The 25,243-nt window shown below is 47.9% G+C and overlaps 2 protein-coding genes across 2 annotated transcripts; both read right to left on the bottom strand.

The window, feature by feature from the left end:
• Window positions 1-11,315: 11,315 nt before the first annotated feature.
• Window positions 11,316-16,799, bottom strand: LOC100843966 (probable methyltransferase PMT7). Its single transcript, XM_003568516.4, has 7 exons — window positions 16,526-16,799; window positions 15,511-15,922; window positions 15,019-15,308; window positions 13,767-14,150; window positions 12,882-13,128; window positions 12,671-12,809; window positions 11,316-11,873 (listed from the first exon to the last, which is right to left on the bottom strand). The coding sequence occupies exons 1-7, from the start codon at window positions 16,701-16,703 to the stop codon at window positions 11,715-11,717; spliced, it is 1,809 nt and encodes a 602-aa protein (XP_003568564.1). The 5' UTR covers window positions 16,704-16,799; the 3' UTR covers window positions 11,316-11,714.
• Window positions 16,800-18,164: 1,365 nt separating this feature from the next.
• LOC100843354 (conserved oligomeric Golgi complex subunit 5) lies at window positions 18,165-22,905 on the bottom strand. The gene is made up of 3 exons (XM_003568514.4): window positions 21,767-22,905; window positions 20,590-21,063; window positions 18,165-19,428 (listed from the first exon to the last, which is right to left on the bottom strand). Exons 1-3 carry the CDS (start codon window positions 22,826-22,828, stop codon window positions 18,514-18,516), a joined length of 2,451 nt encoding a protein of 816 aa, XP_003568562.1. The 5' UTR covers window positions 22,829-22,905; the 3' UTR covers window positions 18,165-18,513.
• Window positions 22,906-25,243: the final 2,338 nt, after the last annotated feature.

Below are 25,243 nucleotides of genomic sequence, written 5' to 3'. Positions count from 1 at the left end.
CCTTGATGCACGTCACGGTTAACCCGGCAACTGCATGTCCCGTGGCGGAGTGATCCGGCAACGGGGTTTTAGCTTTCGAGGCTCCAGCAGCCCCCTCCTCACAACCAAGTATGGAAAGACACTTCCGTGCACAAAAAGCAGGAGACAGAAGAAGGGGAGAACACACAAACATGCAAGGCAACTTTAAAGCTCAGAAACGAAACACTTATCTTTATTCACAATAACTAGTGGTTTACACACGGGGGCTGCCCGGCTACATTAGTTCGAGAGGTATGCATCGGCGGCATCACCTGAGGGTTGGGCTCCGCCGCTTCACGGGTAGAACTTGCGCAAGTGTTCAATATTCCAGCTATTTGGCACCGGCAAGCCGTCTTCGGTTTCCAGCCGGACAGCCCCCGGCCTGGTCACCTGCACTACCCGGAAGGGCCCCTCCCATTTCGGAGTCAACTTGTTCCCGACCTTCGTTCCTTGTATCCGGCGCAGGACAAGGTCTCCGTTCTCGAGCCCCCGGGGACGGACTCGCCTGTCGTGGTAGCGATGGAGTCGCTGCTGGTAGCGCGCGGCTCGCACAGCAGCCCGGCATCGAAGCTCTTCGATGAAGTTTAGATCGTCGACCCTTTGCTCGTGTTGGCTGGTGTTGCCGTACGCGCGTACCGGGGGAGATCCGTGCTTGAGCTCGAGGGGCAACACCGCTTCTGCTCCATAGACAAGGGCGAAAGGAGTTTCGCCCGTTGCCCTACTAGGTGTGGTCCTGATTGACCACAGCACGGGCTAGAGTTCTTCAACCCAGTGTTTCCCGTGGCCCTTGAACTTGTCAAAGGTTCTCGTCTTGAGCCCCCGCAACACTTCTGCGTTGGCTCGCACTGCCTGCCCGTTACTCCTCGGATAAGCAACGGACGCGAAGTGCAACTTGGTGCCCATGCCCTCACAATAGGCCTGGAACACCGCGCTTGTGAACTGCGTGCCGTTGTCGGTGATGATGCCGTTAGGCACACCAAACCGGCACACAATGCTTTTGAAGAACTTGATGGCCGCCTGGGCGGTCACCTTCCGCACTGGTTCCACTTCTACCCACTTGGAGAATTTGTCAATGGCCACGAACAAATATTCGTACCCACCAACCGCTCTCGGTAGCTTGCCGACGATATCGAGCCCCCAAACCGCGAACGGCCATGAGGAAGGGATGACATGCAGGGCCTGCGCCGGCTGGTTGCTCTTCTTCGAGTGGAACTGGCAAGCCTCGCACGTCCTCACCAGCTGCTCCGCATCGGCCAGGGCCGTGGGCTAGTAGCAACCGTGCCGAAACGCCTTGCCGGCTAAAGCCCGGGAGGCCACATGGTTTGAGCATGTGCCTCGATGTATCTCCTCCAGTAGCGCGCGGTCATCGTCCTGCGGCGCGCAGATGAGCTTGACCCCGTTTGCTCGCCTACGATAGAGATTTCCATCCACCACGGTGTACATCTTGGCTTGCCGCGCTACTCGCTCTGCGGGCAACGTCATCTTCCGGGAGAGCCTCCCCTTTCAAGTAACGGGCGATTTCCACCGCCCAGGGAGGGACTCCCTGCCAATGCATGCCGCTATATCAGCGGCATGGACCCCTGCCGCTGCGGGGGTTCCTTCGGTTGCCGGAGGGGTGTCCCCAACATCCGGCTCGGGGGCGACTGAAGGAGCCTCTTGCTTCTGGCAGAACACCCCCGCCGAAGGCTTCCGGCGCTCCGCTACCATCTTGGCCAGCTCGTCAACAGTGAAGTTATCCTTCCGCTTGACGTGCTCGAATTGCAAACCTTTGAACTTACGTTCTAGCTTGCGGACTTCCTCCACGTACGGTGCCATCTGCGGGCAGTCATAGTCCTTGTTCACCTGGTTGATCACGAGCTGGGAGTCCCCGCGAACAACTAGGCGCTTGGTGTCGAGGGCGATCGCCGCCCGTAACCTAGCGAGCAAGCCGTCGTGCTCCGCCGTGTTATTGGTGGAGTTCGGGAAATCGAGCTGGACAGCGAACCTCAATTGGTCCCCTGTCGGTGACTCAATGATGACCCCGGCTTCGGCTCCTTGGAGACTGAATGTGCCGTTGAAGTAGAGGACCCAACGGTCCTCGTCCAGGTTGCCGGGCAGGCTGGTCTCCGGCTCATTCTCTTCCAAGCTTGTCGACGTCCACTCCGCGACGAAGTCCGCCAAAGCCGTACTCTTGATGCTCTTGGAGTTGGTGAAGTGGAGGTCGAACTCTGATAGCTCCATCCTCCATTCGGCCACCCTTCCGGTGGCTTCACGGTTGGTGAGAGCTTGCTCAAGGCAGAACCCCGACACCACCGTGACGTGGTGCGCCTGAAAGTAGTGACGCAGCTTGCGGGACGCAAGAAGAATCCCCAAAAGGAGCTTCTGTACCTGCGGGTACCTTGTTCGCGCGTCGTGCAACACCGTGCTGACGAAGTACACCGGGTGCTGCACTAATCGCTTACGCGGTGCGAAAGCTGCCGGCTCGGGGGTGGTCCCTGGGTCCGAGGCGGTTGCTGGGGGCCTCTCAGCCCCCTGCCCCGCAACCTCAGTCCCTGGGACGTCTTCCTCCCTCTCAGCAACCAGCACCGAGCTGACCACCTGGTCAGTCGCCGCTAGGTAGAGTAGCAGCGGCTCGCCCGGCTTGGGGCGACGAGAACGGGCGGCGACCTCAGGTACTGTTTGAGTTCTCGGAGCGCCACCTCGGCCTCGGGAGTCCAGTCAACCGGACCCTTCTTCTTCAACACCTTGAAGAAAGGCAAGGCGCGTTCGCCCAGCCTTGAGATGAAGCGTCTCAGCGCGGCAACGCAGCCGTTGAGGCGCTGGACATCGTTCACCTTGTAGGGGGCCTCCATCTTCTCGATGGCTTCTATCTTACTCGGGTTGGCTTGTATCCCCCTGTGTGAAACCAAGAAACCCAGAAGCTGCCCGGAGTTGACACCGAAGGTGCACTTTTCGGGGTTCAGCTTGAGCTTGATCCTGCAAAGGTTATTAAACGTTTCCCACAGGTCATCAATCAGCGAGTCCCCGCGCTTCGATTTGATGACGATGTCGTCCATGTAGGCCTCCATGTTGCGGCCTAGCTGGGGCCCCAAACATTCGCGCAGCGCGCGCTGAAATGTGGAGCCCGCATTCTTCAACCCGAAAGGCATGCAAGTATAACAATAGCAGCCACCTGGGGTGATGAACACCGTTTTTTCCTCGTCTTCGACTACCATCTTAATTTGATGGTAGCCGGAAAAAGCATCCAGAAAACTCAGCAAGTCACAACCAGCGGTAGAATCAACTATTTGATCAATACAGGGTACAGGAAAGGGATCTTTGGGGCATGCACGATTGACATCAGTAAAATCTACGCACATGCGAAGCTTGTTTCCTGCTTTAGGTACTACTACAGGGTTAGCCAACCAGGTGGGGTACAAAACTTCCTTGATAGCTCCGACAGCCTTGAGCTTGTCCACCTCCTGCTTGATGAAATCTTTACGCTCTTGTGCTTGCCGCCGAATCTTCTGCTTGATGGGGCGCACGTCCGGGCGCACCGCGAGCCGATGCTCAATCACCTCCCTGGGGACTCCGGGAAGATCCGACGGTCCCCAAGCAAACACGTCGGCATTCTCCTGGAGGAAAGTGATGAGGGCGCTTTCCTATTCGGCAGTAAGGTTCGCACCGATGGTGACGGTGCGTTCCTTGTTGCCGGCTTGGAGGGGCAGCTTCTTCACCTTGGCAGCCTCCTCCCGGAGCTTCTGCCCCTTGCCGGGACGCGAGCTCGAACCTGCGCTTCCCCCGGCAAGCTCTTGCGGGGTGGCGTGGGCCTTCTTCGTTGCCGGGGCATCGCCCGGTGAGCTGTCATCTCCGGCAGCGTCTTCATCGCCGGCGTCAGCCGCGGCGGCAGTCCTGACGACCTCACCAACGCACCAGGCCACGTCCTTGAGGTCGCACCTGATGGAGAGAACTCCATATACGGACGGCATCTTCATCACGCCACAAGCGCAATGCGTAGCCGCCATGAACTTGATCAGCGCTGGCCGACCAAGGATCCCGTTGTAGGGCAACGGGGTGTGTGCCACGTCGAACACTATGTGTTCGGTCCTAAACGCTTCCCGGGAACCGAAGGTTACCAGCAGCGTGATGCGCCCTAATGGGCGCACGATCCCAGGGTTTACCCCCCGGAACGGGTCAGTGGGCTTCAGCTGCTCCACTGGCAACTGAAGTTTCTCCACCAACCTGGCGACAGGAGGTTAAGCCCCGCTCCATTGTCCACCAGCACCTTGGTCACCATCATACTGCTGATGATCGGTGAGACGACTAAGGGTATTACCCTTGAACCCAGCGCGGCTCACCATCATACTGCTGATGATCGGTGAGACGACTAAGGGTATTACCCTTGAACCCAGCTGCCGCGCTGGGTGATCATCAGCGCTGAAGGTGATCGGCACATGCGACCACCTCAGCGGCTGTTGCGGCTCAGCGTCCGGCAACAGCGCGCACACGTCGCGGGTGAGGCACTTCACCGCGGCGTGCGATGGGAGAGCATAGGCTCCCCCATGGATGCAAGCGACACCGCGAGGCTTCTAGAAGCCCGGCTCGTCGCCGCCAGTGCAATCGGACTCGCGCTGCTCCTCAGCACGAGCCCTGTCGCGTCCCCGGGGAGGACACTCCCGTCCCGCGCGAGGCTGGCCACGTCCCCCTTGGGGTTCGTCCCTGCCGGCGCCGCCGCCGGCAGGCCTCGGCCCCGCTCTGGGGTCGTTCGGGCAATCTCGGGAGAGATGCCCAATGTCGCTACAGTTGAAACAGGCGCCAGCAGCACGGCGCTCCTCATAGCGCTGCTCGCGCCGCTGCTTGATCCCCTGCATGATGCGTCAGTCCTGCGCGTCGTGGGTGGAGTTGTTGTGGATGGGCAGCGGGGCGCGTCACCCTGCTCGCCGCCAGACCCGCCACCCGGTGAGGCCTTCTTCGCAGGCCTCACGGCAGGAGCCCCCGAGTCCGCAGCAAGAACCTGCTTCCCGCTGCGCTTGCGGGAACCCTTCTTCTGCGAGCCCTCGCCTGGGCTTGCAGCAGCCTTGGCTGCCAGCTAGGGCGCTAGGCACCCTTCGCGTCGTCCGGATCCGATGCGTGCTCAGCTTCTCGCGCATCTTGGGGTCGCGGACGTTAATGGCGAAGGTGTTGACGATGGCAGCCGCCTCCACCTCCGGGATAGAGTAGGAGAGATTGGAGAATTGGTTGACGAAACTCCGCAACGTCTCTTCCGGCTTCTGCACGGTGGTGTGCAGTTCCGCCATGGTTCCTGGGCGCTTGTAGCCACCCTGGAACGCACTCACAAACTGCTCGGACAGGTCCGCCCAAGTGGCGGTGGACCCGGCGGGCAGGTTGAGCAGCCAGGTTCTCGCTGATCCTTTCAGGACCATTGGGAACCAGTTGGCTCTGACCTTGTCGTCGGCGCTGATGGCATGCATCCCCAACGTGTAGGTCAGGAGGAAATCCTTGGGATTCACGGTCCCGTCGTACGTACCGAGCGTCGGCGCTCGGAACTTACGGGGCCATGTCACCCGCCGCAACTCGCGCGTGAACGCGGTGCAGCCGTCCTCGAGGCCCATAGGAGCATCTTCCTGCTCCTGCGGGCGTTGGCGCTCTACCTCGCGCCTGCGCCAGCGCTCTAAGCGCGGGCGCAGATCCTTTTGTTGGCGGGCATTCAAGATGCCGCGCGCGTCACCCCGTCTGACGGTGGGTGACGAGTCCGAGGACCCCTCCGGGCCCCCGTTTCCCTGGCCTCCCTACAGAGGGGGTTTCTCCCCCTGTCGCGAGGCACGGGGTGCGTCTCCGTGCTCCGGGTTCTGCCCGTGGCCGGAGCCTACCGAGACGCCCTCGCCTTGCGGCTGCTGGGCGGCCAGAGCGAGGAGCGCGTCCAACTCCTCGCCCCATATCTCGTGCGCCGGCGTGCCTTGCTGCGGTTCATACCGCACCATGACGCGCGCGGCGATGATGGCTTCCGTCGGGGTTCGTGCGGGAGGCAGCCGATTTCCCGAGCGGCTGCTGTCCGCTCTGGTCCCGGACGCCTCCGGGCGCGCGGGGTGTGAGCCCCCTGGTGTCGCTCGCGACGCGGTATGCTCATGGTGCCGCTGTCGCTGCGTATCCTTGGCCCGCGACTCGACTCGATGGCCGGTGCGGGCGGCACCATGCCCGCTCACACCCGGCACTGGGGGCCACCGGTCCCCTCAGCCGATTGTCTGCATATGGCCGAGGATGCGGGGGAGGCAGCTGTGATTGTTGCACTCTCGAGGGCTCCGGGTTCTCCTGAGCCCCCGACACGGGTCGCACGTCATGTGACCACGTGTGTGCCGTTGGGGCCGAGTCTATCCGAGGGTCACCAGCCCTCTTGTGGGGCATGGTGGCCGGTCCCGTCGGCGAAGAAGACGAAGCTGAAGTCGATGCAAACATCGCTGCCGGCGGTCACCGACGAGCTCTCCTCTCGCGCCCCCTACCTGGCGCGCCAGATGTCGTCGCACAGGGCTCCAACACCGGGGGCGTGCGGTCACACCCCCTTTTTAGGTTCGGTAGGGGCGTCGGGGATCGCTCCGGCGATCGTTGGCGTGGCCGATGGTCCTACGTAACCTGCAAAGTAACGTACCCAAAATGCATGCAAGCTAAGAGCACATACACGCACGTTTTTACTCAGGTTCGGGCCACCCGGAGGTGTAAAACCCTACATCCTGCCTGTCTGAACTGGTATTAACTATAGATCAAGTGTTTACACGTTGCCGGGGGAGGGTCCCCGGGCGCTCTCTCCTTTTCTGGTAAGTACTACTCGCTATTCTTGGGCTAGAACTAGTAGGAATCCAATCCTTTGACCGCTGGCGCTGGTCCTCCTTTTATACTCAAGGGGATATCACAGATGCCGCGGCGCATGTATTACAAGTGTCGATCAGGGAGACATACAACTCCTCCTCGGCGAGCTGGTGGCATGCATGGGCGCCACATCCGCTGCTAGGGGTCTAAAACCCTAAAGGTAGGACTGGACAGCCATTGTTCGCCTGATTTGGACAGGTAACGCCCCTCCTGTCGGCTCATTTAATGCGACGTGCGCCTCACTCCTCGCCCTGGTGAGACTGAGCGCCCTCCGACCGCCACGCGCCCGCGTAGCGCTGTTGCTCTGCCCGCTGGGCCCCACCCTCGCGGCGGGAGCCGCGCCCGGGAACGCCTCCTCCCGGCAAGTCGCTCCCCAGGAAGCGCCCAGGCCAAACACACCCGGGAACCCCCTCCCGTGAAGCGGCTTCCCGGGAAGTGTCCAGACGGGAATAGTCCCTGAAGCCCCGCTAGCCCCTCCGGGCTGGTAGCTTGCTGGGCTGCTCGTGGCTGCTGCCCGGGACGAAATCCCCTCAGGAACTCGGAGACGGGGCCCACGCGTCGCGCAACGGTGGTACCCCGGGTGCCACTGGTGCGACAATGCTTGGTGAAATGCCAAGACGAGGAAGAAGAATAAGACGATGTGGATGCCATCTCGGATTGTCATGTGCATGCTGTGTTCAAAAACCACACCACTTCGGCTCGAAACCCCTTTGGGTTGGGAACTCCACGGCAAGTTGAGGGAGGAAAAAAAGATACTTTTTGATTTATTTTTTACGGTGTGTGATATATTTTGTCCTGTGCTCAATGTTATAGACAGCAAGGAAAAATGACCGGAGCCCTGTAAGATGAAAGTAGGTTAACCAATGTGAGAGACGACAAGGAATTCGCCTAAGGGCATCCACACTCTTTAGAGGTAGTACTACCTCTAAGCTGGGACCCACAACATACCTCTAATCTTATCACCAAATGATTCAGTGGGTAGAGACAATTTTACTTCTAATCTGGGTCCCATGTCTGAGTAAAGTTGACATACATCTCTCTCATAGTTTTACTGTCTTCCTTTTATTTTATTGGTGTTTACTTCTTGAAGGTTGCCTCTAGAGAAAGAGGCACTTCCTCTAAACCTTAGAGGCAGTAATGTTGCAGTCCTTAGAGGTTGCCTAAGGACTCCATGGCAAACATTTTATAAATGATAACGTCAAAATTGACATAAGTTTGGTCATTTTGCTTAAAGCCACAAACATGAACTCTAGTAAATAACAAGTTTGTACTACATTTTCTAAATTTTAATGTCTTATATTATGTCCCATCATGTTAAGAAATAAAAATTAAGACATTACCAAAAAGAATCACATTTTTTCGATTTTTTATGAATTAGTTATGATTTTTCCAATCTTCGAAGGTCTGCAGGAGTCATTGTGGCGGGCTTACATCTAAAAACCGCCACTAACGGATCAATTAGTGAATTTTACATTTTTTTTGCACATGAGTCCATTAGTGGCGGGCATTCTCCACCCGCTATTGATAAAGGGGGCCAAGAGTGGCGGTTTTCCTCCACCTGCCCCTGATAAGGAGCCATCAGTGTCAGGTGAAGGAAACCCGTCACTGATAGGGAGACATCAGTGGCGGGTTTGCTCCGCCCGTCACTAATAAGGGTTGGCTGGTTTTGCAGTAGTGTAATTGGCCCGCGGAAAACTTGATTCCTCCTTTTGACAACTTTAATGTGCTTCATTTGCACAAATGCGCATGTGGAGAGGGAACAACTAATGGTCCAGACACGCGTGGAGAGAAGCTGTCGGCGTGCACCGGGCGCCGTCGGCCGGTGTACTCGATCGGATCGTGAGAAGCTGCGGTTGGCCTCCTGTTGCTGCTGGTCGGTTCGAGATAGCCCCCTCTGGATCGATACTGCCACTGCAAGTCGCTACTTGTTGCCATCTCCTTTTGCCTTTCCATCTCGATCGCATCAGGAGAAAGAAAAAACCATGCATCCCGTTCAAGAACTAGTAGCTATGTACTCCACAACGCTTTCTTAGATATGCCAGCCTTCGGCGCCTCGACAAGATCGGGTCGGATATATGCGACGAGATAAGCAGAAATTTTCAACCGGCCGGTGGAATTTGTCTAACACAGCTAACGCTTTTACCGACATGATATGATCAAGCGTGTGAAACGGACGTAAGAGCTGAGCCAGTTTTCCATGCATGGCCATCGTAGTTGACAAATTAAGCATCCACATCAAGATCAGCTGACAACCAGCAAAATAAAGTGTAACCAAATTGAAGAATGTACCATGCATGACCATAGTATTTGACAAATTAAGCATCGTCATTGCGTCCCACGAAACCCTAGTAGCGTGGCCAGTCGATGTAAAAAAAAGTGCTTGATTCACGCACATTGAATCCGAAACAGAGTGAAAAGAAAATTCGAAACTACGCCTGATCATTCACCGCCGTATGTGTAGTTCAAGATTTGCCAAAACCAATTAGATGACAAACTAGAATAGCCATTGGTAAAAATACATAAATCGAAGTGTTATCCTACCTCTTTAGAGCATCTCCAATGGGTGATGTAAAACAAATTTGATGTCTGAAAAGCTTATTTTTCCGACAAGAGAAGCCAAAAACAGTACTCCAACGGATGCACCCTATCCCTATTTGGTGATGCAATTTTTTCGAAGCATCCTCAAATGTTGGCCTCTCGTAATGCAAATTTTGGGCATTGAAAGACTGCCCAAACACAAAAATCCAAACTGCGCCCACCCGTCCAATTGCCATGCGAAAATTTCAGCCCATGCTCTCTTTCCCTGCATGCCCTCTCCCCTGGCCACGGTGCAATCAATTCCAGCCGAATCATCCACCACCGCACCCACCAGTCGCCAGATCCACGCCACCGCAGCCAATTTCCCTTCTTGTCACTACCGCCTCCGCCATCGCCCAGCCCCGCACTGTTTGCATCGAGCTCCGCCGCCGCCACACCGACAACATCAACAACCGTTGCCACCGCATGGCCTCTATGACCACCGCAGCCACACCAACTGCTGCCTCCTCGCCTCAACTTCTGTCGCCGCCTCCTCCGCCGGTGGGTCACCCAGCTGCTGATCACAACTGACCGACGAGCATTTGGTACATTGGTACATCATGAACGCTTGTGTGATCATGCACAACCATTATGAGAGGACCATCTAGATTTTGGTGTCGAGAGGTCCTTTGGTACATCATGAACTCTTATGTGATCATGCACAACATGATCATTAAGAACGAGAGTAGATAAGATTTATGGTGCGTTTGTTTGCTTTACTTCTCTGCTTCTGCTGCAAAAAAACAAAAAGCTAACCAAATGGGTATTTCCCGCGGCAAAAGGCAAGGAAGCAGACTGATTTTGGTAGTACAATTGTCGCAATAGGTCCGGAGGTACTTTCGGTTGCTTCTTGCCAACTTCGAGTTATTTACCCATGCTGCCATCATAAATGAAAACGTTTCGCATCTATTTCCCTCACCCCGACCCAGAAACATAACAAAGCCCACTCTTCAACTATCGAGTGCAGGCAAGGACCGGAGAAACCTTAGCCTCCCAGCGACGCTCCCCTCCGGCTGCCAACTCCGATGTCGCGCTTGCCTGCACACCCTTCCTTTGCCCACCCGGACACCTCCTCTACCTGCCTGCAGCCCTTCCCCAGCCCCATCCCAAGCCCCCTTCCACGCCCGACCCCGTTCCGTCCTGCCCCCGGAACCTCTCCGGCACCATCGCGGCCACGAAGAGGCGCAACAGAGATGCCGCCCATGCCGCACGTACTGGGACTTGCAGACACCGCCCCCAGGTTTACGATCACCGATTTACTATGAATTCGCATATAAACAATCATTTAGGTCCAACCAAACATGCTTCCTGCTTTTCCACAACAGAAAAAACAAAGCAGTTTTTTCCATAAACAAAGAAGAACCAAACTCACCAAAAAAAAAAAATGGCAACTACAAATTGATGGGAGAACTGGTGCGGTCAGGAAGGAGGCAAGACATACTCATCTCCTTTCTTTACTCGTACCATGACATCCGAGATTCCGATATGCACGAGGATCTTTAAAAATCTTTCATCGAGTGGTGGTCATGGAATGGCCAACAAAACCACTAGTTTCATCTATTCTCTCCATCCGAAAATAAGTGACTCGGATATTTCTAGATTCATATGTAACTATATACTAGGATTTGTCTAGATTCGCATGTATCTATATACTGAAACGCGTCTAGATACATACGAATCTAGACAAATCCGAGTCACTTATTTCCGGACGTAGAGATTATATGCTTCATGTTGTATGTGTGTTGATTTGTGTGCTACTTTATGAACTATTTGTGTAAGAATTGATGAACTATTTGTGTGTGATAACAATAAATAACTATGTATGTTTTTATTTGTTTTAGATTCATTTGAGATGAGTTTGATACTATTTGTTTCATATATGTTAGAAGTTGTGGAGAAGAGAGGCAAGTTTGAGTGACCTATTTTACATCATGTGAAATTTTGCTGCTGCCCTATTTTACATCTGGTACAGAGGTGCCCAAATTTCATGCCCTAAAACCCAAAAATTGGTACCCTAAAACAGTTTTCAGATGCCCTATTTTACATCATCTATTAGAGATGTTCTTGCACCTATCGATCGGACCTGTCAAGATTAAGAAAAAAATCAACATCATACGACAAAGAACACCCAGTCATGCCTTCTGCTTTTTCAATAATGTGGTAGCCTCAGCTGGAAAGAACTGGTGATGGAATATTGGGTATACTGGAGCAACATCTCATACTTTGCTACACCCAAGTCTTGTGTCAGAGAGACAGGGAAGGACAGGACATAAGATGAAATCTCCAGGCATAAGCATTTCTCAAACGATAGCCCAAAACTTTTTCCTGCAAATCAAAACCTGCTCTGGCCTGTTTTCCTCGTTTTCCAAACTATGAGTGGTGACATCCCATAGGAACTTTGGTGCGAGGTCAATAATTCTTGAGTGAGTGGTATCATCGTCTCTGATAATGATAAAACCCTATATGTCCAAAAAAAAACGTGGTAAGACAGGATGGATTATTCTCTATATAAGCATAATTTGCATAATCACTATACCATCATATTTGATCTCGTCTTCAAACAACACAAAAATTTCTGAGTGACAAAATAGGTAACTTGTACGTATATAAATTTAGCTACAAATGGCCAATAAGTAGTTCGAGGAACAGGCTGATTGTATCACATAGTATCGTATTTCCACAGACAAATCAGTAACTAAGTGCCCATGTGCAAAACCCTCAGGTGTCAAGGGAACGTTCCACCATTTGGAGGAAAATTTAAAATCAAATAGGAAAAATAGTTCTCAACAAATCTAGAAAAAAATGATATAAAACCCTAGCATGTCAAAACATTTAAGAAGCAACTTGGACAAAAAAAAGAGTTAAGTGCTTTAAAGAAATAGATGTGATGGCAAGACATCTCTACTCTATTTATCTGAAGACAAATCAAATAGCTATACCCCAAAAATATTAGATGACTGAAGCTACTACACTACACTTAAAGGTCTATTGTGATCATGAGCATGCAATAAACTCTAATCCTTTAAAAAGTACAACCCCAATTCTTGCATTAAGGAAAAAAGTTCTTACAAAACTGGCAATCTTGATACTATATGCCACTCCCTCCGATACATAATAAATTAATAAGTGTCTTGGATTTAGTACAAAGTTAGTACAACTTTATACTAAATCCAAGACACTTACGGATCGGAGGGAGTATTAAGTAAAGAAAGTATTTGACTGTCGATAATCAAATAGAGCATAAGTTAATAGTTACCTGTGGGCGAATTATGCGATCTATTTCTAGCATGATGTCTTCCATGGAGCAACCATCCGTTCGATCTTGATAATGAGAAAATAGATGGAAAGCATGTAGCAAGTCATAAGACCGAGGATATGTTGAGAATGGCTCACACCTGACGAATGAATGGTTTTAGTTTCATCAAAACAAGGAAAGTGATGTTTAGTTTTCAGAAGAAAATACCAACCAGTCATGGTAAGAACCAATTAACCCACGATCATAGATAACTGGCAATGTGTTGACCGTTGTATGGGGTACTATATTCATGATCCAGACAGGATCATTGCTCAGTGCCATAGCAAATCCACCATAATTAGCACTCATATCCATGACATTCCGTATGCTAGTCTTTTCTACACCGAGTAATGACCAGTACTTGCGAACCTGGTCCCACCAGAACTGGTTATTATTCTCAAACTTCTCTGGAGTCACACCTAGAAAACATAGCCCAGAAAACAGGTTATGTTTGTATATATGTGCTACAAAATCAAGCCAAACATCAGTATTGACTATCATAATACATAAGTCTGGTTTGCATGGTTCACAAACTAATATGTTGCCATAGTTATGTAATGTAGCACTAAGAAGCTATTTTTCTGTCAGTCACAATTATTTTCCTGCTCTTTGATGTCCTATGCAAGAAGTAATGTCAATATTAAGCTCAAGGAATGTGAAATAACACTTCACCATGAGTAAGGTAGCAGAGAACAATAAAACTAATCCAGTAGTTTTTTCAATGGAAAACGTCAGTTTGTAGTGCTCCAAAAGTAGGGTATAGTCTCTTTGAAAAAATAGATATTTTGAAGGGACCAAAAAGGCCCTAAAATAAAGGCCTTGGCTCAGAATAAACCTGAGGTGCCACTGATACCTAGTTGCAATTGTCACATGCCAATAACAAATAACAATAGACAATAAACATTGTGGGTTTTCTTTGATTTTTCAAACATGTGCTGATGATAAAAGGATTTCCCCCATTTTAAAATTTGAGATCCAGAATGGAATATGACAAAAACATGTAGAATCAGAACAGGCACGTCCTTTCTCTTTTGTACACAATAAAAAATGGACTGACCTATCATCTCCAAATTCCTGGAATAAAATGTCAGGCGATCAGGTCTGGGAGGCAGTTTCTGCATTTTCGATTGATCCTTGTTAAACCTCACACAGTTCAACAACGGGGCTTTCCACGATGAGGAAGAACTAACATTGGGATCACAGATATTCAGGAGTTTCGTATCAGCATTTTTCTGTCGGCAAGATTCATCTTCAGGCTTGAGCCATATAGCAGTCTGAACATGTTTAGCAATAAGCTTCCAACACATTGCTGTTGTGATATTAATTAGCTTCTCCCAGATAACAGGGAAATCTTTATCTTTTCTATAAGCTGGTGGAGCAGAGTATACGAAATATCCATTAGGTCGCAGAAGACGATCGACCTCTTTGAGCAATATTCCATCTGGAACAAAAGAAAAGAGTTACTACACTGGGTGTATTTCCAAAGTAGAATTTATGAAGGACAAAAAAGGATAGTCATCAGAAAGGGATCTTTTGTAGAACAAAAACAGCAACAATGAAAGAGCACAAATTTGTATGCCACAATTTACGCACTCATAATAACAGAATATAACTAACTGGATTTTCCAACATAATAATTTTGTCCAACAGAAAAGAAGAGTAAAATACACCACTAGTCCATAAACTAGCGAATCAGCACTTTAGTCCATGAACTCACAAAACGCACACTTGACTCCCTTAACTCGTCTAAGTGATACAACTTAGTCAAAAAATGGTTCATGAACAGTAAAAATGGCCAAGTCCCACGATGGCACCCTGCTCCGCCGACTTTGCCTCCTACTTTACGACGAACCTCCACAAGGAGTTCGAGCTGCTGAGCAGAGATGGCGTCGTATCAGGCGCAACCGCCCCAATTCCTCATTTGATGCCAGTATCGATCGTTGCCATCGTACTGATCGTACCACCATCGGCGAGATGTCACTGGGTACTTGCCCAAAAGGGAGCTTGCCGGCAAGGTATGAGATAGACGAGGGGCGGTGTCTTCCCTTGCTCCAGAATCTTGTCGCCATTGGGGGCATCGAGGCAACTTTGCAAAATAATACTCGGAAGTTTTCCCCTTTCAACCCATGGTCCAACCTCAGGCTGAGTCCAACCTTTGTCCTATGTGGAAGTCACGTGACTATTTATCCCCTAAAGTGTTCATTTGTTGCGAGTTTATGGACTAGTGGTGTATTGAACTCAAAATAGAATATAAGTTGTTACATGTGCTCAGTAGCTTAAATAAGCATTAAACAATATGTGAATCTTACCATTTTCGTGCCAGTCAACACGGCATCGGGAACAATGAACCATTTCAAATGAATTTCCAGGATAGGGTAATTGTTTCGTGGCCAACACAGAGATCATTGCACCAATCCCACGTTCTAAAGCAAACTGGATTTGATTCTCATGGCCATCTTTTGGGGCAAATGACATAGTATGAATGTCTAGGGAAAGAAGATAAGCAGAAAAGCTGGCAACACCACATCCAACATCCAAAACTTGAACTACCCCCGCTGAACTGAGATCCCCAGTACTATTTGTTGTCATATTTCCTAACCTGCATTGACCCGTTACAAAAATTACTTCACGAGAAGAAGGATGTTCACTAAAGCCTAAAGAGAATAAAAATTAACATCAAAGTTGCCAATGCTCAGCACTTTGTTACTAGACATCAGATCCAACTATTCCTCAACAGGTATTACAAACACAAAACAACTATTGAGCCTAAATACGAATTTTCAGATCCGAATCAGGATTACCTCTCTATGTATTCTAATGCACCATGTTTGAAGTGCGTACCACCTCCAGGAAACCACCAAAGCTTACCATGCTCATGCACCCAATTCTGCCCTCCTTTTACCTCAGAAAGACGTGAATGGTTCACATTACTACGCCATACGTAGTCCCGACTTGTTGGCCATCTTATCGGTATCTTGTAATCATTTGGTGGGGGCACCAAACAGAACAAACGTTTCTCTTGTGGAGGGCAAATATCTTCAAGATCTTCATGTCTAGTTCTATCCAAGTTGCTTAATTTGCTTACATAGGCTGCATCATGACAGGGAACATACTCATTGTATTCCAAAGGACACACATCAAGTCCATGATCTGGAACTGAGATTGGTGTTGTGCGATAAGTAACAATAACTCTGTTTGCAAATTCTGGAGCATCTGCAAGAAGAGATCAAACGGTTAACCTCTTTGGCGTGGAAAACGTGTGCATGGTACACTAGGACTAGGGTTTCGGGATATATTCACCAAACCTATATTTACGGTGTAACAACAAACCTAGAACCAGGGCCAACAGTCAAGGCGAAACTGATACTACAATTTTGCGTATGAACTGAAATAAACTATGAAATACAGGGTTGCACACTGTTAACCTCTGTGTTAGAGACAACATAACCGAAACAATGTAATAGTACTAATTACTCACAAAATTTTAAGAGCTAATACAATACCAATGTGTTGCTATGGCTAAAAATATTCATATTTAAAGAGAATGTGTACAATTATTCATTATCTTAAATGTCACTTTGTAGACTTCTATCGAACTATTCCCAACAAATTTACATCTAGTTGCAGACGACTGCGCCAATTTCGGTGAAGGAATTTCTCCAGCATGGCACTCTCCTTTACTGACAAAGTGACAATGTAGAGCATCTGAGACGTCCTGTATACGAAACTCAAAGCCGCCGCAGGAATTTGTGATCCAGCAGCGGATCGGCAAGGGGGGCTTGGTCTGCGCCCCGAGAGTAGAGAGTGGAAAGGTACCTTGGGGATTGGAAGAATCCCGCGACCGGGAGCCGGGAGGGGGTAATATGAGCGCGGGGGAGGCGGAGGACTGGAACAGGGTGCCCGCGTAGAAGGAGGCGGCGACGAGGGCGACGCCCAGAAGCAGCAGCTGCACCGACCGCGGTTCCACCGACGCCGGCGACCACCAGGAGCCCATTATGCTGCTCTCACTCACACTCCCCCTTCCCCAGCGTTAAGACGATCTCTTGCTTGGAGATGGGGTCTGAGTTCCTCCTCCCGTTCTGCACTTTTTCCCCATTATAAATCCATTGGAGTACAGACTTTATTAGTATTACCTTTAACAGCTTGTTTGGTTAGACAGTATTAGAAAGAGAATGAGAAGCTAGAGATTGAAGTTTAAAAATGATTGGGCATCTGAGTTGATAGACCAACTCACACCATTTTAACAACGTAAGAAAGGTAGGACTAATGAGATAATCCTCGATACCGTCCATTCGTCATAACTTATGTTATCCTCACTAAGATAATTTCCCATGAACTCTCCTCAATCAAATATCAGAATAAACTTTACTCGTTAATTCCCACGTTTATTTCTCATCTCATACCAAATAAGGTTTGATATTAAAAAGTAAAAATCATTTTCCTATGTCTAATCCGCTACAATCTCCTTCATCTAAATTCTTATTCCTCTTCTGATATCGCCAGACATGTTTGTGAGGGTCTCTTTGGTTCAAAGAATTTTTGAAGGATTCTGATCCTCTAATATTTTTTTCATGTATGTTCCTTTAGGACTTACTTGCACTAGATTAAAAATTCATTTGAATTCTGTAGTACTCAAGATGGCATGACGCTTTGATCCTGCATTTCTTCTATTCCTACATTTTGAGAATCCAGAAAATCAAAGAGGCCCCAAACAGGTGCAAAAAAATAACTGGAGAAGGTTTCATATTAGTACTCACTCCGATACATATTAATTGTCTCAAATTTGCCCAAATATGGATGTTTTATGTCTAAAAGACGTGTAGATACATATTTCGACAATTAATATGGATCAAAGGGAGTACTCTTTTGACTGCTTTTGTTTGAGGTGAGGAAGGATTCAAATTTCAACATAAAGCTATTGTGAAAATGAACAAAAGTCTCTTCTGTTTGAAATTCTCAACTTTCTATTCAATTCATTTCTTGTGGACTCGGTTATATAGGAAATCACTTCTAAAATTCCCATGCTTTGAGATTATGTAAGAATATATATCATGTGATAAATTATTCATGTTACTTTCTTAGTCTTTGTTCCCCAATTCGTACGATCCAAAAGTCTCCAACAATTCAGTACCCTTTAGGGTCTTTTGGAACCTATCATTTTACGCAGTAACATAAACATCCCTGCATTGCACATGGTTCTAAAATAAGGTTGCTTTTGGCATTATGCTGAATTCTCATTATCTCATTTGCGTTTTTGTTAATTTATTGTCAGAGTGACCAACTTTTGTCTGATTTTGTGTGCATTTTCTCACAACAGATACAATAAGTTGAACATTGCACCGCTCAACAATCGCAAATTGAGCCTAAATCAATTTCCTTCACATGCATTATATCAATCACACCCGGACCTTCTCACAAACAAAAGATGCATATCCATCATCTCAGATGAAACATCTTGGAAAGCTTCACCAACATAACAAATAAGAACTCTAGTTTAGTTTGGAGTAGAACCACCTTAAATACCATAACACACTTGATGAGGTTCGCAGGTGAGGTTCACATACATATCCTCAGTGTTGTTGTCCAGTGATGTACAATGATCAAACAATCAGAATTTAGGACATGACAATAGCAACCAGACACACAAGATACTCTGTACTTCCAACATTTTTGTGCTTGCAAAGAAATACAAATGCTATTTCATCAGTATAAAATCTATGCCGAGGCTCAAGCGATCTCTTACCGAATCAATGCCTACAGGATGGTGATACAAACATATGTGATGCCCAGCTGAACTGCACATGTTAGAGCGTGGCCTGTGACAACGCAGATCCAATCTGACGCATGAGAGGGTACACTGCACTGAACTCCTTGTCTCCACGAGACCTTGCCTTCATCTCATAGTCGTCCAGGGTTGCCTTCACACCCTTCCAGATCTGATCCTCACCTTGCGAATCAAGCCACAGAGAGTACTGCAGCGGGGTGAGCTTGTTTCGTTGTAAAGGCGACTGTAGCTCATCAGGCCCTCGAGAGTATAGGTGGTGGAGGATCACACTGGGTGGCAAGTCCTTCAGGAGTGGAGACTTCTCAAGCTGAGATATCTCCAGGAATAGGACAGGGCGGAATGCACGCAATGCACGATATGGCGCGCCCAGCTGCTCCACTGGAAACAGATTCTGACCAACCGCTAGCTCCAGCTCGGCCATATCCCTAGCCATTCTCAACTTCCCTGCTTCAGAGAGTGGCCTAACAAGAGAAGCATGCCTAATGAAGAATATGAGGACCCTTGAAGCCATCCTTCTGACCATTATGGTACATATGGTCTCTGAACGAGAGGCTGATGATGGCAGAAGCTTTGACAAGAACTCGCTGCGGAAGTGGATAGCACACTTCTGAAGCTCCTCCATGTAAGCCGATGCATTATTATCCATCGCTCCATCCATTCCGTGAGCTCCAAAGTCCTGCTCGTGCATTTGCAGGATACATGATTCGAGACGGTCAAGCATAGCTTGGAATAGTGAGGTAACCGAATCACAAGAGACGCCATATATGACCCCGAGAGATGGGGAAAGGACTTCAGAAGCAACATTTGGGAGTGTTGATAAGATACTTGAAATGCGCGTGTGAACCTCATGGAGGTGTAGGCACAGAGCAAAGTTTTTTAATTGAGCTGGCGTCACTGTGCCAGTAACTTGGCGGGCTTCAGGACCAGTAGAAATCTACACTTGAAGCAAAATATGTCAGTAAATACACAATAATTAAAGCAACCAAGACACCGACATATGTTAGATGGGCACTGCAAAAAAGGTATGTACACATACAAGCAAGCACAGCAAAGAAATAGAACGGGGTTATTATCAAATGGATGTAAAATTGTAAGTCAGTAAAACTAACGAAAAGAAGAATGAAAAACAAAACTGTGATGTCACAACACCAACAGATATAACCATCACAATCACACGCTCGGATGATGCATGCCCTTTTCTGTAGGAAAACAACTGTAGGACAGCTGAAACTACTGAATCGGAACGCTCCATGTTCAAAGATCAGCTCAAGTTGCCACTGAAACTTAGAACATGAAGACGGGATAAATGCAGCAGTGTGCAACAGAACAGTATTTTTCTCATGATTTATCTTGTTTGACATACTCTATTTACCTCTATTACTTTCAATTGGATATGCAACAGAACCAAAAAGGTTAAACTAACATGAAAGCACTTATTTTCTGGAAGTGGCCAACTGCTGCCACAACCCCAGGGATGACTAACAGTCTGCATGAAATTTATTGGTCTCAATAGATAAGCTTGATCTTTATAACTAGGGTGAGCATGAATTTTGAAGTCCAAAAGATGAGAAAAACACAAGCACCCTGAAAGTCGTATAAAATTTTAGGAGGTGACTGATTAGGTTCTGACAAAAGACAGAATAGTGAATAATCATCTCATTCAAGACAAGGAGCTAGCAGACACAACTGTAGCCATCTAAGTAGACAGCACTGATTTTCTGCTTCCCGGACATGCACCGAGCATATTATGGCAAGAAGTCGACGGATCATGCCTCTACCTATTTGGAGGGATTAATATCAAAGCATCTTTAAAGCTGAAGCTCAAAGGCTCAAGCCCTTCGACACTATTATACTAGTGTTGTATCAGTCATTTATCAGTTATTTTCAGATATTCAACAATGTGCAACAGTTCCTGACAGGAACAAAGAAAATGATAGCAAAAAGAAGCATAGACAAGTTTCTCAATCACGTTATCGGAAAACTGTAACAAATGCAGCCCGCAGTAGCAACATTTGTTAAAAAGTTGACGGACAAACTGCAAAACTAGAAACTATATGAAAAATTAAAACAAATAACTTGGTAGAAAATAGTGTACCTGATATTCAGCTCTTTGTGCTAAAAGAAGCAAGATCTTTCCAATTTCACGTAGAACAAGCAGCAGTAAATGCCCATGAGTTCTGACAACTTCAATTTCCTCTTGGATGCGAGATATTAGCCTTGATATTTGATCTTTTGAAGGTATGCTTCCACGGTTTGACATAGGAAATATGTTATTGATATAATCAGAGAGACGACTCTGGCTGAGAGCCAAAAAGGCAGTCTGGAATATCTCGACGGTTGCAACCATGTGATCTTTTCCTTCGGGGGTAAGCGCTGGAAGGGTACCCTTTACATCGGTATCTCTTGAAATTCTCTCAAGAAGGTTCTCAATCATTGAGAACAGTCTTGGATATCCAAGAGTAAATATTTCCTTGACAAAGCTTGAGGCTGTAAAGACAGATTTTAGCTGACTGGCAAAGGCCTTAACAATTGCATCCCATACTCTCTCTGTCAACAGAGGTTCACCCTCCTGCAAAAGAACTTTTGTAAGTAAAAATTCAAGTGAACAGAACAAATAATTATTTAAGAAGCAGCAAGCAAGGGATTGAGTCTTAAGATGTGCATGCTAATGCCATACTTTGGGAACAACGTGAAAAGGCGAAGATATCAAATAGATCAAAGCATCAAACTATTGCTGGAGGTGTAAAAAAATGTTAAGCAAACAAGATGCGTAAGTTTAAAATCTGATAGCAGATAAAATATGGAGCGTCTCATTTCAACTCTGAAGGATAGAAATCATGATTATTGAAACCAGAAAAAACTATCCATTTATTTCAACACTGGAATGATGAAAAAAGATAGTTCATATAATCACCTAACTGACATATTATAACTGATCCAAGGCGTACACTAGCTCTTAGCTCTAGTGGAAACTACTAGACAATACTAGTATCATCAGTTTCCATGAACACTTTGATATACCGCATAAACTAAAGTCTAGTTAACATAAAATCAAAAAAATCAATTAAGCCAAAACATGTAATGGTATATTCATTTTTTTGTACGCCTAAAATATCATTTTGTATTTCTTTGACTGCCCCTGTATCTCACAATTCCCAAATGAAGATCATAGTACTTTCAACATTTTCACCAACTTCAATACATCTTAAGTTCTAAATTATCATTTCCACTAATTTCAAACCGTTGTAATTTAAATTGAACGATCATCTGACCTGCCAAACCTCCTCAAGGAACAGCATTTGCGTGAACGGCACACGCTTCTTGGTGAGCACAGTTTGTAGCTGCCATGCAGCGTTAACTGCCCGATGCAGCTCCTCCATGCACTGCCTCATCCTTTCCCAGAGTGCATCTGCCGCCCTCTTACTGCCACCAAGCTGTGGAGTGCCACTTCTCTGCACGCCTCCAGGACCACCTCCACCACCAGCCATTGATATGGCCTTCATGTCCAGTGCCACAGCCACGCTCTTGGCCCCTGCTGCCTTGCACTTTCCCACGAGCCCCTCAACTGCTGGTTTCAGTTCTCCAAGATTGTAGTACACCTGCAGGCCGCACCAGACGTCGTTCTGGTTGGACTCAGCGATGCCACGGTCGATGACGGCACTGGCCTCCGATCGGAGCTTGGAGGCGGCCGCATCAACCTTGCGCATCTCCTCGTCAACGGCATTGATGCCTGAGAGGTTCTTCTCCTCGTAGAGGAGGCGGATCTCGCGGTGCAGCTCAGCCTGGCGGGCGAGGTCGGGGGCAGGGGAGGAGGAGAGGAGGCGTGAGGAGAGGCGGACGAGGCGGTGGGAGTGGAGGAGGAGGTCGGCGGTGGCGAGAAGGCTGGAGAGGGATGAGGAGGAAAGGGCGAGGTGGGAGCGCGGCGCGGAGAGGTGAGATGAGAGCAGGGAGAGGTGGGAGAAGAGGAGGCGGAGATTGGAGGGGAGACTGGACAGGGAGGCGGAGGCGGAGCGGAGGGAGAGGAGGTGAGAGAGGAGGAGCGGGTGGCGGCGCAGCACCTCGGCGCGGAGGTGGCGGCGGAGGAGTCGGATGGCGTCCTGGAGCTGCTCGGCGCGGGAGGCGGCGAGGCCAGAGGAGAGCGCGGCGGAGGAGAAGTCGGCGGGGGAGAAGGACGGGGAGAGGAAGGTGGAGAGGACGGGATCGGAGGCGAAGGCGTCGAGCGGGGAGGCTGGGTCGGTGGAGGTGGGGGAGGGAGGCGAGGCGAAGGAGGAGCCGGTGATGAGGTCCTTGGAGGTCGGCGAGAGGAGTAGGTGCGGCGTGGCTGGGGCGGCCATGGCGGTGGCCGGCGCCGTGGCGGGCAGTGGATCTGGGGAGGGGACAGATCCGGAGGGCTCACTACTGACTAGTCATCAGTTTTAGGCTTGCAAAGTTGGGAGAAATCGCCTAATTTCATGAAAATACCTACTCATACCCTTTTCGACCAAATCTAATGAATTTAATGGGCATACTGGCTGCATCTCATTACAAAACTGATTTTACACACATAAAATTGAGTTTTTTTTTAAATAATCATAAATTCGAGCTTCCGCATTTCATCGTCACATGGCATCGAGAAAGGTTGTGCTTAAGAATGAGTATATTCCATAGTCAAGTCAGCTCTAATCACTAATTTTTAACAAAGTGAGATAGTCGTTACTAAAACATAACATGTCACTATATTAATGATGTGGATGCCAAAAGAAAAGAAGAAAGAAAACATAGTTTCTCCTTGGAGAATTTTTCGATATACGGATACCAACGTCTCAGAAGCAGCTAAATTTGCTATTAGGGGATGAGTTGTTACTTAGCACAATGCTTTTATCTGATCAATCATAATAAACTACAGATATAAGGTGAAAAGGCCGCTGGTTTTTACTTTATTTGATTAGTATCTCTCCTCTCGGTAACGACGTAGACTAAATATTAAATTGACCCTGATAAATATATCTGGTTGGGTTAGCTTAAGCATGGTTTTAAGTTTGAGGACTAATTCGGTTTATCTAAAAGGTTTTTTTATTTCTAACTCGACTGAGAAATAACTACTTCTAAGTCGATACGAACAACCGTCCGATCCAATCACCGAGATTCGTACGAAATTCATACAAGTACAAATGATGAAAAATCTTAATCGGACGGTTATGGTTGAAAAATAGACACTCCCTTACCTAAACTATTGTTTGGCGTAACAGTGGGGTTTGTAGTAATAAAACAAATTATAAAAGTTAGTTGTGCAGGGTTAAATCGTTTCACTTTTTTATGGGTTAGTTTGCTCCTACGTTGATTTAATTAATTTAACTCCATCTTTTAATTAATTTAACTCCATCTAACCTGATGGTGTTTGGCGGGTTAGAGCTCTAAACGGATCAGCAAAACTCAAACCTTTTTCTATAAAATTTTAAGCTTTGGTACTCTCATTTTTTATTTTTCATGCCACTAAGAGTCTGTTTATTTGTAGGATTTTTTTCTTTTGGTTCATCTGTTTGATTCAAAGAGAAGGGTGAAGAGGAAAAACACGATGATTTTTTCTTGGGTCTCAGTTCCAAAACGAAAACCGTGGATTTTTTACAATCCACTTGAATCTCTTTTTGATCATTTTTTCGCACGAAGGATGAAAAACTTGGTGATACTTTAGTTTTGCTTGCGGTTTGACTTGAGAACTCCACTGCTCAAGGCAAGGCACGGTAATTTCGGGTGTGTTTGGTTGGGAGCCAACACTAGCCATGCCAAATAATTGGTAACCAAAGATTTTTTTTTGTTCTTATTTGGTTTGTTGACAAAATTTTGGTTGCCAATGTGGAGTACTACTTCTCACTCACATATTTTTGCCAAATAGTTGGCAAAGTGAGAGTTGGCAAATTGTTGGCCTAAAAATTAACAAGCCAATTCTTACCCATATTTGGGGTAGGACTAGATGTGGCACAAACTAAACACACCCTTCGTGGCCGACAAGTTGGCCACTTTTAGGTTCAGATCGCAGCACCCCAGGCCCCAGCAGAGCGCAGGCACCTAACTTTGCACTGATCCTTGGCACGAACCAAACTCTAACGGACATCTTTCTTGGCTAGTTATCTGAAAGGTTTGGTTTGGTTAGCCGACTGAGAAGTCTGCCGAATGAATTGACAAAAGAAGTCCCATTCTAAGCAGCAAGCCAAATGAACAGAAACAGCACAAAGCTACTACATCAGCTAAGCAAATGTCACACCAATTTCTTTGGTAAGATACCAAACTCTCCTGTAGATCTTTCAGACTCAGATTGCCAAAAAAACTGAGAAGGAAAACTCTTCTGCCTGTGTTAGGTAGGAATTGTTACTTGATCTGGGGGACTAGGCTGAGTAATAAAGGACCGAAGGTACCATCTTGACTCCCTGCAAACTTTCTAAGTTTCTATACCCACCTAAACTGTGACCGGAAAGTCATAACTAGAGCAAGTATAGTGCAATTGCAAAGGCACAGGAATAGTACTAGCCATAATGTCATGTAAATTTCGCGGGTGGTTCCAATATATTCTTTGCTATGATTTCCAGTCAAGTTCCTCTCATGAGCGATCTTCTTGTCGCTGGAGAGTGGATGGCATGTTCTAATCAACCGGATTGTCACTGAAGATGAGGAGCTTAGCTCGTGGGTTATCTGTCCCGGCGCCCGGATGGTCTCACTGAAGATGGGGGGAGGTCGTGGGTTATCTGTCCTGACGCGTGATCTGAAATCCTCCT

The sequence above is a fragment of the Brachypodium distachyon genome, chromosome 2 (genome assembly GCF_000005505.3).
Source record: "Brachypodium distachyon strain Bd21 chromosome 2, Brachypodium_distachyon_v3.0, whole genome shotgun sequence".
NCBI lineage: Eukaryota > Viridiplantae > Streptophyta > Magnoliopsida > Poales > Poaceae > Brachypodium > Brachypodium distachyon.
The sequence above is the reverse complement of the archived record's forward strand: the minus strand, read 5'-3'. Positions and strand labels throughout refer to the sequence as shown.